Source organism: Xenopus laevis, chromosome 2L (genome assembly GCF_017654675.1).
Source record: "Xenopus laevis strain J_2021 chromosome 2L, Xenopus_laevis_v10.1, whole genome shotgun sequence".
NCBI classification, from domain to species: Eukaryota; Metazoa; Chordata; class Amphibia; order Anura; family Pipidae; genus Xenopus; species Xenopus laevis.
In genome coordinates, this window is record NC_054373.1 from 29665742 (window position 1) to 29679196 (window position 13455).

Sequence of the window (13455 nt, forward strand, 5' to 3'; positions counted from 1 at the left end):
TTTTTGTGGTTATTTTTGTGTGTTGTTTGCCCTCTGAGCAACATTGTTCGCACAGTGTTGCAGGAGTAGCTTTGTTTTTGTGAGCCATACTTAGGGGCAGATTTATTAAAATGTGAGTTTAAATTTTAACAGACAAAAACTCACCCCATTCTGTTCATTCCTATGGTTTTTTTTGGGAGTGTATTTATCAAATGGTGAGTTCTAACTTTCACCCATTGATAAATATGCTTCTAAAAATCCCATAGGAATGAATAGAATGTGGGTGAGCTTGATACATTTGCTCCTTGGTGTGTTAGCTGGGCAAAAACGTGTCTTTTAGGTATTAGATTCTCAACTTGAACACCTGAAAACACTTAAATGTTAAAAGCCCCAATATAACTGGGTGTATGCTGGCTTGGATAGAATCAAGTAGCAAGTACTGTCTAGATAACTGGTGTCTGATTTGTACTTACTCTATGGGATGCAAAATTTCTATATAAATTATCTTTCTGGACAACTTGCTTCAGGAAAAAAGATCCTATACCTACTATATTAAACTCTTGTTTTCCTTTTTGCATTGTATTTATTACTGTTCCTTTATGGCAATATCCCCAACAGAATTCTCTGTTTTATATGACATATTCATGCATAAAGCCAATATACCATTTTTTGGATAGCTTCGTTTATTAAAAATATTTTTTGTTGTGGTAAAATACATCCAAACTAAAAAGCTTCCTCTGCGGTTGTTTTGAGTCACCAAGGATATTTTATTCCCGATCAAAACAGGAAGTCTAAGCATAGCGAAGGCAGAGAAAAATAAAGTTAAGCAATGGAGAAATGTAACTTTCTGTGAATTTTCAGCAGATGCACTCAAAGTCCATTTGTAGGTGAAGGCCAACTCCTACACAAATGACACAAATGACGAGCAAGATATTGGAACGCCCAGGTTCAGATGATGTAAAGACCCTCAGACAAGCCAAGATTTAGCCTGGAATGAGGCTGCCGGACAATCCCTCTTCGGACAGTAATGAGACAGTCAGACAGTCAATGATTGAATCTCTGAGACCTTTGTGATGTCCCAGATTTGGGCAGTGAGGAGATCAGACTTTTCTGGGTTTGTGCAGAGATGAGACCATCAGACAGTCCGAGGTCATCAGACATTCATAGGTTTGGGAGGTGATGAGATTATCGGCCAGTCTAGGGATTAGGTGGTCATGAGATAAGTGAAAGCGAAAGGTTTTGCTGAAAAGGAATCCATTAGAAATCTCCTATTAAGTGGTGGCCACCGCCTATCTAATGATGTGCAGGTCCTTCAAATGTCAAATTCAGATGGTGACAAGAATCTCAGACAACCCCAGGTTTGGCCTGAAAAATAAGGTTGTCAGACAGTCCCTATTTAGGCAGAGATGAGACAGTCTGACAGTTTCAGGGATGGATGTCCATGAGATCTTTGTACTGTCCTGGGTTTGTCAGAGATGTGCAGCAACACAGTTACCTAATTTCCCCTACGTACATCATTTGACGAAATAAACGTGCAGGGGAGATCCCCGCTACACTGACCTGTGTTGTTTGGCTAACCTTCTTTACTTTGTCAGAGATGTGGCCATCAGGCCGTCCAAGGTGTGGGCTGTGGGACTTTGTGGGTATGAGCTAAAGTGCCAGGTTTTGGTGAGGAGGAGTCCTTCAGAAAGTCCTCTGATAGGTGGTGGCCACCTCCTACCCATACGATGAGCATGTCTTTGGGAAGTTCCAAGTTCAGATGGTAACAAGAAGCACAAACAGTCCCAGAATTGGCCTGCAGTCACCCTTCATACATTAACTGTTTAGGCAGTCCAAGCTATGGATACATATGATGGTAAGGAGACAGACTATCTCTTGCTTGGGCAGTGATGAGACCACAACAGACTCCTTGGTATGGGTATTGATGAGACTGATGGTATTGATAAGACAGCCCTAGGTTTGGGAGGTGATGAGTCCATCTGCCAGTCCTGGGACTGAATGGTAAAGAGGTAAAGTGCATTTCATTGAGGAAGAGACTCTTAGAAGTTCCTTCTTCTAGCAGTGACTTGTCTACAGAATGTCTCAGAAGTGGGGCCAGGTGACAGGGTAACACAACAAAAATTAAATTCAGTGGGAACATTTTGATTTTGAAGATGATAGATAATAAGAATACTAGCCATACTTCAGATTGTCGGATGACATCTCCTGGAAAGCTTGGCATGATACAGTTTGTGGCAGACTCTACAGAAATAAAGCAACAAGCTTTACGTCTCTAATGTGCTACAGTCTAAGAAATGTTTGTTAAGCTCTTCAGCAATCTAGACTGGCAGAAGGAAGCATATTTCTTGGCACAGTCATCCATTGACTTGCCGTGATATTACAGAAGAGTGCTAAGGTTCTGACAAAAGAATATACGCAAAGGCTTGTGCACTTATGAGTTTGTGTGATCATCCCTCATATGAAAAGGTACATTTTCAAATAATTGCACAATTCCCAGCCTCCAGTGCAATCTGTATCAACTAGAGATCTCCAAAGGCTGTGGCGGAAAAGGGAGACATATAACTGGCACTAGCCTTCCAAAATGGCAGGAGCCTGAGAAGGCACATCTGGGCATACCCTCTTCAGAGGTGGAGCTCCAGACTCATCTAGACCCCCAGCCTGCATTTAAAGAAAATATATAAGTTAGTAGATTAAAATACAATTGTGCTTATTTACTGCAGTAAACTGCATATACACATAATAAACCGTAAGCAGAAAGTACTGACTAACATGGTACAGCAAATTATTGACTGAATGCTCTAAAATAAGATGAATAACAAACCAAATCCAACCCCTAATTTCCATATTGATATTTGAGTAGAATCACCAAAATATACATAGCTGGGAAGTAAAATATCAACACCTATTGTTGTCTGGAAATCACTTAAAATTTTGTGCAGCAGCCATGGCCCCCACGCATTAAAGGATAAAGAAAAAGTGTAAATGGTATGGGGGAGGTACCTTGTATTTCAAGATATCAAGGTGCTGTCTATTTTCCGTACAGTCTGTTTTTTTGAAAAATGCTTTTGATCCGGTAAGTCAGGAACTGAAAGAACGGTCTGTCCTGGACAGCATGCATGTACATTGATGCAAAGGGACACTGGGTGCTAATGTTCCTGCTCTACCTCATTTAGCATCTGTGACAAGTATGTGCCTTCTCCAGGATCACAAAGATCCAGCTTGGTGCCGTGATCAGCAGTGTATGATGAAATCATTACCTTTCATGTCCCCCCTGTAATGTAAATAACTAACAAATGTCAGTTTTGGTCATTTTACATTAAAGGAACAATAACACCAAAAAAATTAACATGTTTAAGGGCAGAGACATACAGTCAGATTCGGGGAGATTAATCGCCCGGCGACAAATCTCCTCTTCTTCGAGACTAATCTCCCCAAACTGCCTTCCCCCTGGCTAGAATGTAAATCGCCGGCGGGATGGCACTCGGAGCACTTCGTTTTCCGAAGTCGCCCGAAGTTTCCTTGTGAGCGACTAATCTCCCCGAATCTGACCGTGTGTCTCTGCCCTTAAAGTAATGAAAATATAATTTACTGTTGCCCTGCACTGGTAAAACTGGGGTGTTTGCTTCGGAAACACTACTATAGTTCATATAAACTAGCTGCTGTGTAGTCATGGGGGCAGCCATTCAAGGCAGATAAACACTGTATTATAAATGGAATTCTATATAGCTTATATGTTAATCTACCATGAGTCCTGTGCTTGAATGGCTGCCCCCAGTGCTACACAGCACCTTGTTTATAAAAACTATAGTAGTGTTTCTGAAGCAAAGACACCAGTTTTTACCTGTGCAATTCTACATTATTTATTAATTACTTAAAAACACTTTCATTTTTTGATTTTACTGTTAATTTAATGCCTTCTTCAGACACTTTAGTCTATGCTTTAGAGATACAAAAAGGGGTTATTACAGCACCTGAATCCCCTGTCAATGCCCTATTGTGGATCCGAATCCCGCAAAAATTACCATTCTAAAAATGTAAATGCTGGATTCGGTGCATCCCCAAACATAAGTGGACACCAGTACAACAACAGTGTGACCTTATTCTCACAGCTTAATACCGGTACTGAAGAATTGTCAATTTTCATTGTTACACTTTATCACTGCCATACCCCACCCTGGATGACCTTGGCCTCCTCCCACTGGAAATGTAAAATTTTTTTCATCCCATATTTTTACCTGTGCAGTGGATAGAGATGGCTCTTCCTTGGTGAGAGTTGGGGGTTCATCGGCCACTTCTTTGTGAGGCATGGAGGGGTCTATATAAATAAATGCAGTCTGTACAGTAACTATGCACTTATTGAACATTTACGCCTATATGACAATCATGCATAGCACTTTTGGGTTGAAGTTTAAATTGCCACATTTAGATAAACCTGAAACATTTTGAATATTCAACGATACCCTCCCTAGACAAAAACTTATATGAGAGGCACAAGGTTGCCCAGATAAATTTGAAACAATATGGGACAGATGGCTTGTTGATCCACAGGCAAACACCCGGCTCTCTAGTAGCAACAAAACCCAATGATGTCTAGCTAATGCAATGTTTTTACTGACATGCCCACAGCTGTACTCTCTCTTCTTCTTCTACCTTTTTTTTTACTCACGCTACCTTACTATATAAATCAATAAAGATCTTTTAAAAAACCCTTAAAGGGGTTGTTCACCTTTGAATTAACTTTTAGTATGATATAGAGAGTGATATTCTGAGACAATTTGCAATTGGTTTCCATTTTTTATTATTTGTGGATTTTGAGTTCTTTAGCTTTTTATTCAGCAGCTCTCCAGTTAGAAGTATCAGTAACCTGGCTGCTATGGTCCCAATTATTCTAACAACCATTCACTGATTTGAATAAGAGACTGGAATATGAATAGGAGAGGGCTTGAATAGAACGATGAGAAAAAAATAGCAATAAAAATACATTTATAGTCTAACAGAGCATTTCTTTTTAAGACGGGGTCAGTGACCCCCACTTAAAAGGTGGAAAAAGTCAGAAGAAGAAGGCAAATAATTCAAAAACTATTAAAAATAAATAATGGCAAGACTAACAGACAACATGCAGAATTTGTACAAACAGAAAGGATAAAAGTGAGACGATCAACCAAAATGAAAAATACAACAAGATGGGCTACATTCTTTCTCTTTTACTCTTTCTTTCCTTCACCCAACTTCTCTCTGTTTTCTTCTTTCTATAACCAATAAGTTGCCAATGCAGAAATGACATTGAAATTGTGTACACCATTTTAAATTACATACACAGTTACATAGTTAACTATGTAACTATGTAACTATGTGTATGTAATTTAAAATGGTGTTATTCTTTTATTTGTTGTATACCTTTAAAAGGAAAAATAAAGAATATACAAAAAAATAATGAAATTTGGCCATTCTATAATATACTAAAAGTTAACTTTCAGATGAACCACCCCTTTAAACAGTTTGTATCGTCCCTCTTTACACAGGCTTAAACAAAGAACGATTATGGTATACTAACCCACTGCAAATCTTACTGACCAGAAGCTAAAGCCTGGCAAAATATGTATGCCATAATATTGTACCTACCTATAATTTGTTAAAAAAACACACAGGATGGGGCTTGTTTTGGTAAGAAATAAAACCTCAAATATAACATTTTTACATGAACATTACACCAATAACTGGTATGAATGACCATTGTTTTTATTCTACTGGTCCTTTAAATTGCCTCTACTTACCTTCTAAACTCTCTTGTCCCAAGGTAGGTGGCTGAGAGTCTAATGTATGAACAGGGCTTGGGGAGACACTACGTGGAGGGCTTGGGCTGGAAGTGCTGCTTTCCACTTTTGGCTGGTAGACATCAGACAATGAACTTTGGTTACTTGTTTCATCTAAGGGGAAAAGAAAGACTGAACTTATACAATGGAAAGCAGAACGTCATTGGTCTATAATAAAACAGACTGGGGCTCATTTATCAACACTGGGCAAATTTGCCCAGGTTACCCATAACAACCAATCCATGATTTGCTTTTTAAAGCCAGCTGCAAGTAGAACAATGAATGCAGCAATTTGAATGGTTGCCATGGGTTACTGCCCATGGGCAAATTTGCCCGGTGGTGATAAACTACGCCCACTAACTGTACATGAGCCCCTGCCACATCAATGGGGTTAAAAATATGTTTTCATGTGTGTAAAGAATATTTATAATTTATTTATACATTTAGAAAAGTTATGCAGGTGAATACTACTGGCATGAGATTCTGGAGATGATTCACTGGCATACAAGACATCTTTTCACATAAATTCTGTTCAGTTGCTACCATTGTGACTTTTATTGTTTGTAGTAGGTCATTAAAGAAAACACACGCTCGAAACCACTTGATACCCAAAATCAAGTATGGATCTCTAGACTTAATGGAGGGGGTTGTTGTGTCCTTGACCCCAGCTGCCTCCTCTTTCCTACATGCAGTGAGGTTGGGGGTAAAGCTGGCCATAGACGCAAAGATCCGATAGTACGAATCCTCGATTCGTAAGATTTTCGGATCGTGTGTGGAGAGTCCAGACATCTGTAGTCCCTCGGAGATTGGTCGTTCAGTCGATCGGACAGGTTAGAAAATTTCTGTCGGCTGCCGATAATATCTCTGCATGTATTGCTGATCTTCAGTGGGAGACATTGTCGGACATAACTTTCGTACGATTGCTGTAGGGGCAGAACATCGGCTGATCTGTTCTTTTTCTACTTTATTTGATCTGAAAGGTTAGTGGCAGGTCTGGAGATGGGGAAGTCCGATCGTTTGAGGATTCAACGATCGGATCTTTGCATCTATGGCCAGCTTAATAATAATGAAGGCCCTGTGTTAGAGGCTTGTTTGTGTTCTATAGTGAAATTCATTAGAACCCCCAGTCTACTATTCGAAGGACAATGGATGGTAAATAAACAAACAATCTTAGGTGTAAATCCAAAGGAGCAGCACTTTGACAGCAGGGTAGAGGCTCAGGGATGCAGGAATAAAAATAGCCTGCGGTACCCTACTTCTTTATCCCCTAGAGTGGGCAGTAAGATGTGGATCAACCCCCTTAGTTTTGTTGAGGTGGGAGCTCTATAATAAATCAATTATGACCCCATAGCCACTGACGTCTTCCCCACTAGCTATGGGAGGAAGTCAGAGATGGGACCAGCCAATAACAAAATTATGCCTGCTAAAACCTTTCAAGATGCCATAGTTGTGAGTTTTTTTCTGTGAAACCACAAATCATGGTTGCTTAAAAATGTATGAAAAACTGAATTTGTGACTATCCCCCCCAATTCTTTGCAACATTCATAAACAACCCATTTGAAATTTTTGCTAAAATTGTGAGGGAAAAGTTGCAGTTGTGCAATTGTTTTGAGCCATCACAACATTTTTTCTTTGGTTAATATCTGCAGGGCTTTTGCATCACATCATAAATAAGTATTTATTATAGGGATGCACCAAATCCAGGATTCGGTTCGGGATTTGGCCAGAATCCTTCTGTCCGGCGGAACCAAATCCGATATGCAAATTAGGGGTGGGGAAGGAAATCGCAGAACTTTTTGTCACAAAACAGGGAAGTAAAAACTGTTTTCGCCTTCCCACCCCTAATTTGTATATGCAAATTAGGATTCGGTTCGGTATTCGGCCAAATCTTTCGCGAACGGTTTTGGCTGAATCCAAAATAGTGGATTCGGTGCATCCCTAATAATGTATGAATGTGAAGTGAACAGATAGACAGAAGAAAACAGATAAAACATGTCTGCCTATTAAAACAGAGTGATTATTCTGAGAAATGATAGAACAGTGTGACTGTGTGAGTGTGTGTGTTCATCCATACTGGGCCTCACCTTGAAATTCTAGCAGCAGAGAGGAATTGGCAGGAGTTGGAGCACCATCTGAAGGCATGTTCCTTTTCATTTTCTCTTTCTGCTAAGGAAGATATTGGTAAGCTCATGTGCCCACTATAAACTTCCAAATGAAAAACCACCCATTGACTTTAATGCATTTAGACAAAAATATTGCCATAAGAAAAAACACCCATTGACTTTAATGCATTTGGACAAAAAAGTTGCTAAGACAAAAAAAGTTGCCACAAAAAAAACAATCCTAATGCATCTGGAACGAGAAAATTTTTTGCACACATAAAAAAATGTTGTTGCCTATTGACTTCAATGCATTTTGCAATTTTTTTCCAGATTTTGCTAATTTTTTGGCGAAGCGAAACATGACAGATTCACTCATCTATATCACTGCTAATATAATACATTTCCAATTTTTTTGGCAGAGCAGCCATGGTGAGAAGAGGAAAGTCTTGTGATGTTCCGCTGATTAGGACTGACCAGAGAAAATCAACTGGCACGTCTCTTCTTTAACTTCATTCTTTGAGAAGAGCAACATCAAGATTTTCCTCTTCTCACTAACTTAATTCTCCGCTGACTGCGGCCGAAATAAATAGCCTAATCCTTATATTTCATATCTCTTTCCTAGTTCAGCTCTAAAAGGATAAAAGTTGGTTTATTTTAGGCGTGCGTCATACATACATCCTTTCCATCGATTACAGGAACCCATTTAAATATCCGCAAAGACGTATCCCCGACTGTCACCCATTTCTTCTCCCTGAAAGAGCGAAGACAGAAAAGATATGTTATCTTATAATATGTGAAATCAACACAGCTACAACCATACGTTGATTTGACTAAAAGACTGTAATATGAGTAGGAGAGGCCTGAATACAAAGATGAGTAATAAAAAGGAACAATAACAATAAATGTGTAGCCTTACAGAGTATTTGTTTTAGATGGGGTCAGTGACCGCCATTTGAAAGCTGGAAAGAGTCAGAAGAAAAAAGCAAATAATTAAAGAACTATAAAAAATAAATGACGACCAATTTAAAAGTCGCTTTAGCTGGCCATAGACTCAAAGATCCGCTCGTTTGGCGACATCGCCAAACGAGCGGATCTTTCCCCGATATGCCACTAACGGCATGGCTACGATTTTATGAATGGTCATTGTATTTTGTAACCGTATGATAGTTATGGGCAACTGGAAGCACTAGAGTGATTGGGTTGTTACTGGGATTGTCAGTCCATCAGGTGAGTTAGAGTAGAACTACATGAGCGATTTTACCTGCGATAGCATCCGACGTGCTGAATCGCAGGCGTCACGTTGGATGCGCTGAATATAAGGTAAGTCTACATCTGACAGTCGTGTCGGGTGCACACAGTGACAACGTCCTTGATAAAGGGCACAGGGGCCCGAAACGTTGCACTTTTGCGGATACATATGGGCTTAATAAAACACTGATTTAAAAAAGCAATCTAACGGTGTGCTGATGACTACAAATATCTATGACCCTGTGCAAGGGAAGGGTCTTTCCGGTAAAAGCACCTGGCACCTTCAACCAGTGATTTCCTGTGATTCATCCAGGGCTGTATTTAGGACCCCCTACCCCTCAGCTCGTCATGGAGGGTGTGGAAGGTTTTTTAAAATAAAAAAAGCCTAAAAAAATAGACACCCACCCTAGGCACAGGCCCTCAGGGGACTATATATAAATACAGACCTGGATTCATCTTAGCGGGTCGGAACAGATGCTATCGCAGGTAAAAGCACTCGTGTAGTTCTACCCCATGGGTCCATGATCTGCCAGAGTTGACATGTCATTTTTCTGCACTGCTGGTTCTTTATCCTGAAATAATGTAGCAGAAGGCAACCTTGCAGCTCAAGGGGTGGTTTCACCGTTAAGTTAATTTTTAGATTGTTATAGAATGGCTAAGTCTAAGCATTGGACTTCATACTTTTCTTTTTTTATAGTTTGTGAATGATTTGCCTTTTTCTTCTGACTTTTTCCAGCTTTCAAGTGGGGGTCACTGACCCCATCTAAAAACAAATGCTCTGTAAGGCTACAAATGTATTGTTATTGCTACTTTTTATTACTCATCTTTCTATTCAGGCCTCTCCTATTCATATTCCAGTCTCTTATTCAGATCAATGCATGGTTGCTAGGGGAATTTGGACCCTAGCAACCAGACTGCTGAGATTGCAAACTGGAGGGCGGCTGCATAAAAAGCTAAATAACTAAAAAAAAATCAAATAATAAAAAAATCAAAAGCGATTGCAAATTCTGTACATCGTACTCAAAGGTGAAAAGCCCCTTGAAATGCTGCCTAGCAATAACCGAGTTCCATAAATAAAAGAGCATTGCAACTATTCAAAAACTGAAGCTTCCCTCCTAATAAACTTCCAGCACTCAATATGTTCCCATAGCAACAGTTGGAAAGGCGCCATCTGAGAGGCGGAGCGTACTTTAACCAATTACTGCACAGCCGCTCTCTATTTCATCCTCCCCACCCCTTTGAGCTGTCACTGTCTCATTCCAAAGTGATCTCCTCAATGGCGCAGGAGGATTGGCTAACCGAAACGTCCATCGCCCGCTCCACCTATCAGCGTTTGGATCACTATAAGTATCAAGCCGGTATCAGAGCTCTGCCGCGCAGCCCTGTTTAGAGTTTTTTAAAATCGACCTCACCATCTGCGGACGTTCTCGATGGCTGCCATGACTTTTTTGATGTCATCTTTAGCCCGGCTGCGGGTCTCGGCTCTGACTGAGCGTCCCGACATTTTCTTACGGACACCTCACCGTGACGGTACCAAGGGGCGTGGCTTGGTTGTACTTAGATCGTGACGACGCTGATCTCCGAATCCTCGCTGTCAGAGGAAGGAGCGCGAGCTAATAAATGGGGGCGGGGTCATTGTCAGTCAGGAAATCTTCCCCTCAGTATGGTGCTATTAAAGGGGAAGTCGATTGAATTCAGTCATTGTCAACATGTAATAAAAGCGTCATACTTTTGCATATTGTTTATTGAAGTCAGCTCTAGATCCACTAGCCAAGAGGTGCTTCAAAAGTAGCCCACAAATAGCACAATATGTGCAGTGCGAACAAAAGTCTGAAAAATAAACGAATCTATGTGAAAATACACCTTTTTAAAATTTTTACTGTTTCTCATATTTTTCCATGAAGCAAAATGGGACACATTCGCCTGTCACCAGGGGCGTAACTACAGAGGGGGAGCCCCAGGATGTACAGGGGCCCCATGAGACCCTAATACATATACAGTTTCGATAAATATTGGGAAAACAGCTCAACCTGTAGACATTTTGGTGCCCAGCAGATTTTTGCCCCAAAATTGTCTGAAATTGAGGAAAGTCACCTGAAAATGTGCGAATGCTTAAGAGGGACGGGAGACTGGGGTACAGTAACTCCCGACTTCTACGCAAGTCAGTCCCATTGCATGCTGGGTATTGTAGTCGACTTACATTAAACTTGGCAGCTGCCAAGTTGTTAAACAAAAACAACATTACCCAACATGCATTGGGAGACACAGCCTTGGCACATTAGGGCAAGAAAAACTGTGGCTGGTTTCCAGAGAACAAACCAGCCAAAGGCCCAAAAAGTAGCCCAAATCCTAGTTTGTACTTTCAAAACCTGCATGGGGTTTAAATTAGTAGCCCAATTTGGCTGAAAAACCACCAACCTGGCAACCCTGTTCTTTTTCAATAGGAGTGGTTTGTTTATATGGAACTCTTTCAGTCTAGAAAGAGGCATGAATGGCATGGTAAATTGTACATTGCATGTTTACTGGTTGCCTCCTGTGTCTTGTCTTTTTAAGACCAAACATGATTGGATGGGTACGGGACTAGGCATATTGGAGCACATCAAGCTGGTTTAGATGGGATGGTGGCAGCTTATCTGCCGTGTTTGGGGGCTCCCGACGGGTCCTCCCGATCGATATCAGGCAAAAAATCGGCCAGATGTCGATCGCAAGTTTGATTTTTTTTCTGTGATCCAGGACCGCATCGGCTAGTTGATGTGGTACTGCGACCCATCGGCGCCCCAGGGCTAAATGTTCAGATTCACCCGATATCGCCCTGCCGTTAGTGAGCATATCGGGTTAAAATCCGCTCGTTTTGCGAGGTCGCCAAACATGCGGATCTATGGCCACACTCGAGTCTAGCTAGAAAAATTTGAGATTTTATTGGCTGGATGGCAACCCCGCTGGCAACTTGTGGTACAGCTTAGAGCAAAAAGAATCCAGGGACTGGTCCAAGAACTAAGGTGCAAGTGGCACCATGGCAATTATGTGAGCCACACCCCCAACAAACTCCCCATTTTACAAATACAGTTTCATATATAAATACCCCCAGAACTCATATCAGGATGGCACACTGACAATTTCATGTATAAATACCCCCAGAACTCACAGCAGGGAGACAAAGTGGCGATTTCATGTTTAATACACACTATGAGGCAGAATACGTAATAAAGTAGTTGTACTGGCATGCCAGCATAACTACTACAGAAAATTGATAACTTATTAACCTGAGCTGTACCAGTATAATCAATGTGGAAATCACCTATGTGCACTCCATCAATCCTAGAAGTGTCAGTAAGATCAATTAAAAATGTCTAAAAAGCACTCCATTAACTCCAAACATGCCAGAAACCCAACTATTTATAACCAACCCCATGCCTGGCTGCTGCAGCTCTGACACCTGCTATTGGGGTAATAATGATGTCTTTAGCCAATCAGGTGCTTGCTGTCCTCCAGATGAAGGTGATTGGTCACCTGCTGTCACATGCTTAACTGCATAGCTAGAGATTACAGCCTTTTACCTGCTCTCTCTGTAAGTACTTTTTTAATGTAAATATTACCTATTTTTATAAATAATAAATACATGGGGGATGAATGGCACATTTTAGGGCATCATTTATTTAGCACTAGCAACACATACGATTCTCTGTGCCACTGACAGTGTTTGTATAAAGAGTCAGGCTGGCAGTTGATGGCAGTTGGGCAGCAGCTTAATGGATAGAAATATTATAACACATCATAAAAAATGTACAAGGATCTGTCTGTATCACTTTGAATTGTAGTGTCTTTGTATCTGCGGCTTTGAAGTGACAGGGATCAAAATCTGTAGTTATTTGTAGTCATTTTCAGAAATGTACAGCCAGTTGGGTCACCTACTGTCACAAGTTTAGCTGCATTGCTAGATGTCACTGCCCATTCTCTCTTTCTCATACATTTCCAGAAGACATATTAAATACTATTCCTTGTGCCACTGATATTGTACAAAGAGGCTGGCAGTCAATGGAAGTGGGACAGCAGCTTAATAGAAGGGGGTTTGTCTGGATGTTTGTTCCTTTGAATTAGCAGGGGTCAGAATCTGCAGTTATTTGTAGTCATTTGTGGAGGTCCAGCTAGTTGGGTCACCTACTGTCACAAGTTTAGCTGCATTGCTAGAGATCACTGCCCATTCCCTCCTCTATCAGTAAGTATATTTTTCCAGCAGATTAGCATGAAAGTTGAGCAGAGAAATCTGCTGTGTGGATTTTGTAGTATTCTAAGCATTGTCAATCAGTCATATC

At 40.7% G+C, this 13455-nt stretch overlaps 1 protein-coding gene across 2 annotated transcripts; it reads right to left on the reverse strand.

Moving 5' to 3' along the window:
• Positions 1-639: 639 nt before the first annotated feature.
• Positions 640-10742, reverse strand: bcl7b.L (BCL7B, BAF complex component L homeolog). 2 transcript variants are annotated; one of them, XM_018246051.2, is made up of 6 exons: positions 10555-10742; positions 8570-8645; positions 7877-7958; positions 5754-5906; positions 4215-4294; positions 640-2637 (listed from the first exon to the last, which is right to left on the reverse strand). In XM_018246051.2, exons 1-6 carry the CDS (start codon positions 10644-10646, stop codon positions 2548-2550), a joined length of 573 nt encoding a protein of 190 aa, XP_018101540.1. In that variant the 5' UTR covers positions 10647-10742; the 3' UTR covers positions 640-2547. The 2 variants fall into 2 exon arrangements, with proteins under 2 accessions (XP_018101540.1, XP_018101542.1); XM_018246053.2 differs by having other exon boundaries at positions 7877-7955; positions 10555-10738.
• Between the last annotated feature and the right edge of the window lie 2713 nt (positions 10743-13455).

Coding starts and splice junctions, on each gene's coding strand:
- bcl7b.L (XM_018246051.2), bottom strand. CDS start 10,646: ATGTCGGGACGCTCAGTCAGAGCCGAGACCCGCAGCCGGGCTAAAGAT. Junction 8,646..10,554: donor ATCGAGAACGTCCGCAGATG/GTGAGGTCGATT, acceptor TCGCTCTTTCAG/GGAGAAGAAATGGGTGACAG. Junction 7,959..8,569: donor CTGTAATCGATGGAAAGGAT/GTATGTATGACG, acceptor TATCTTCCTTAG/CAGAAAGAGAAAATGAAAAG.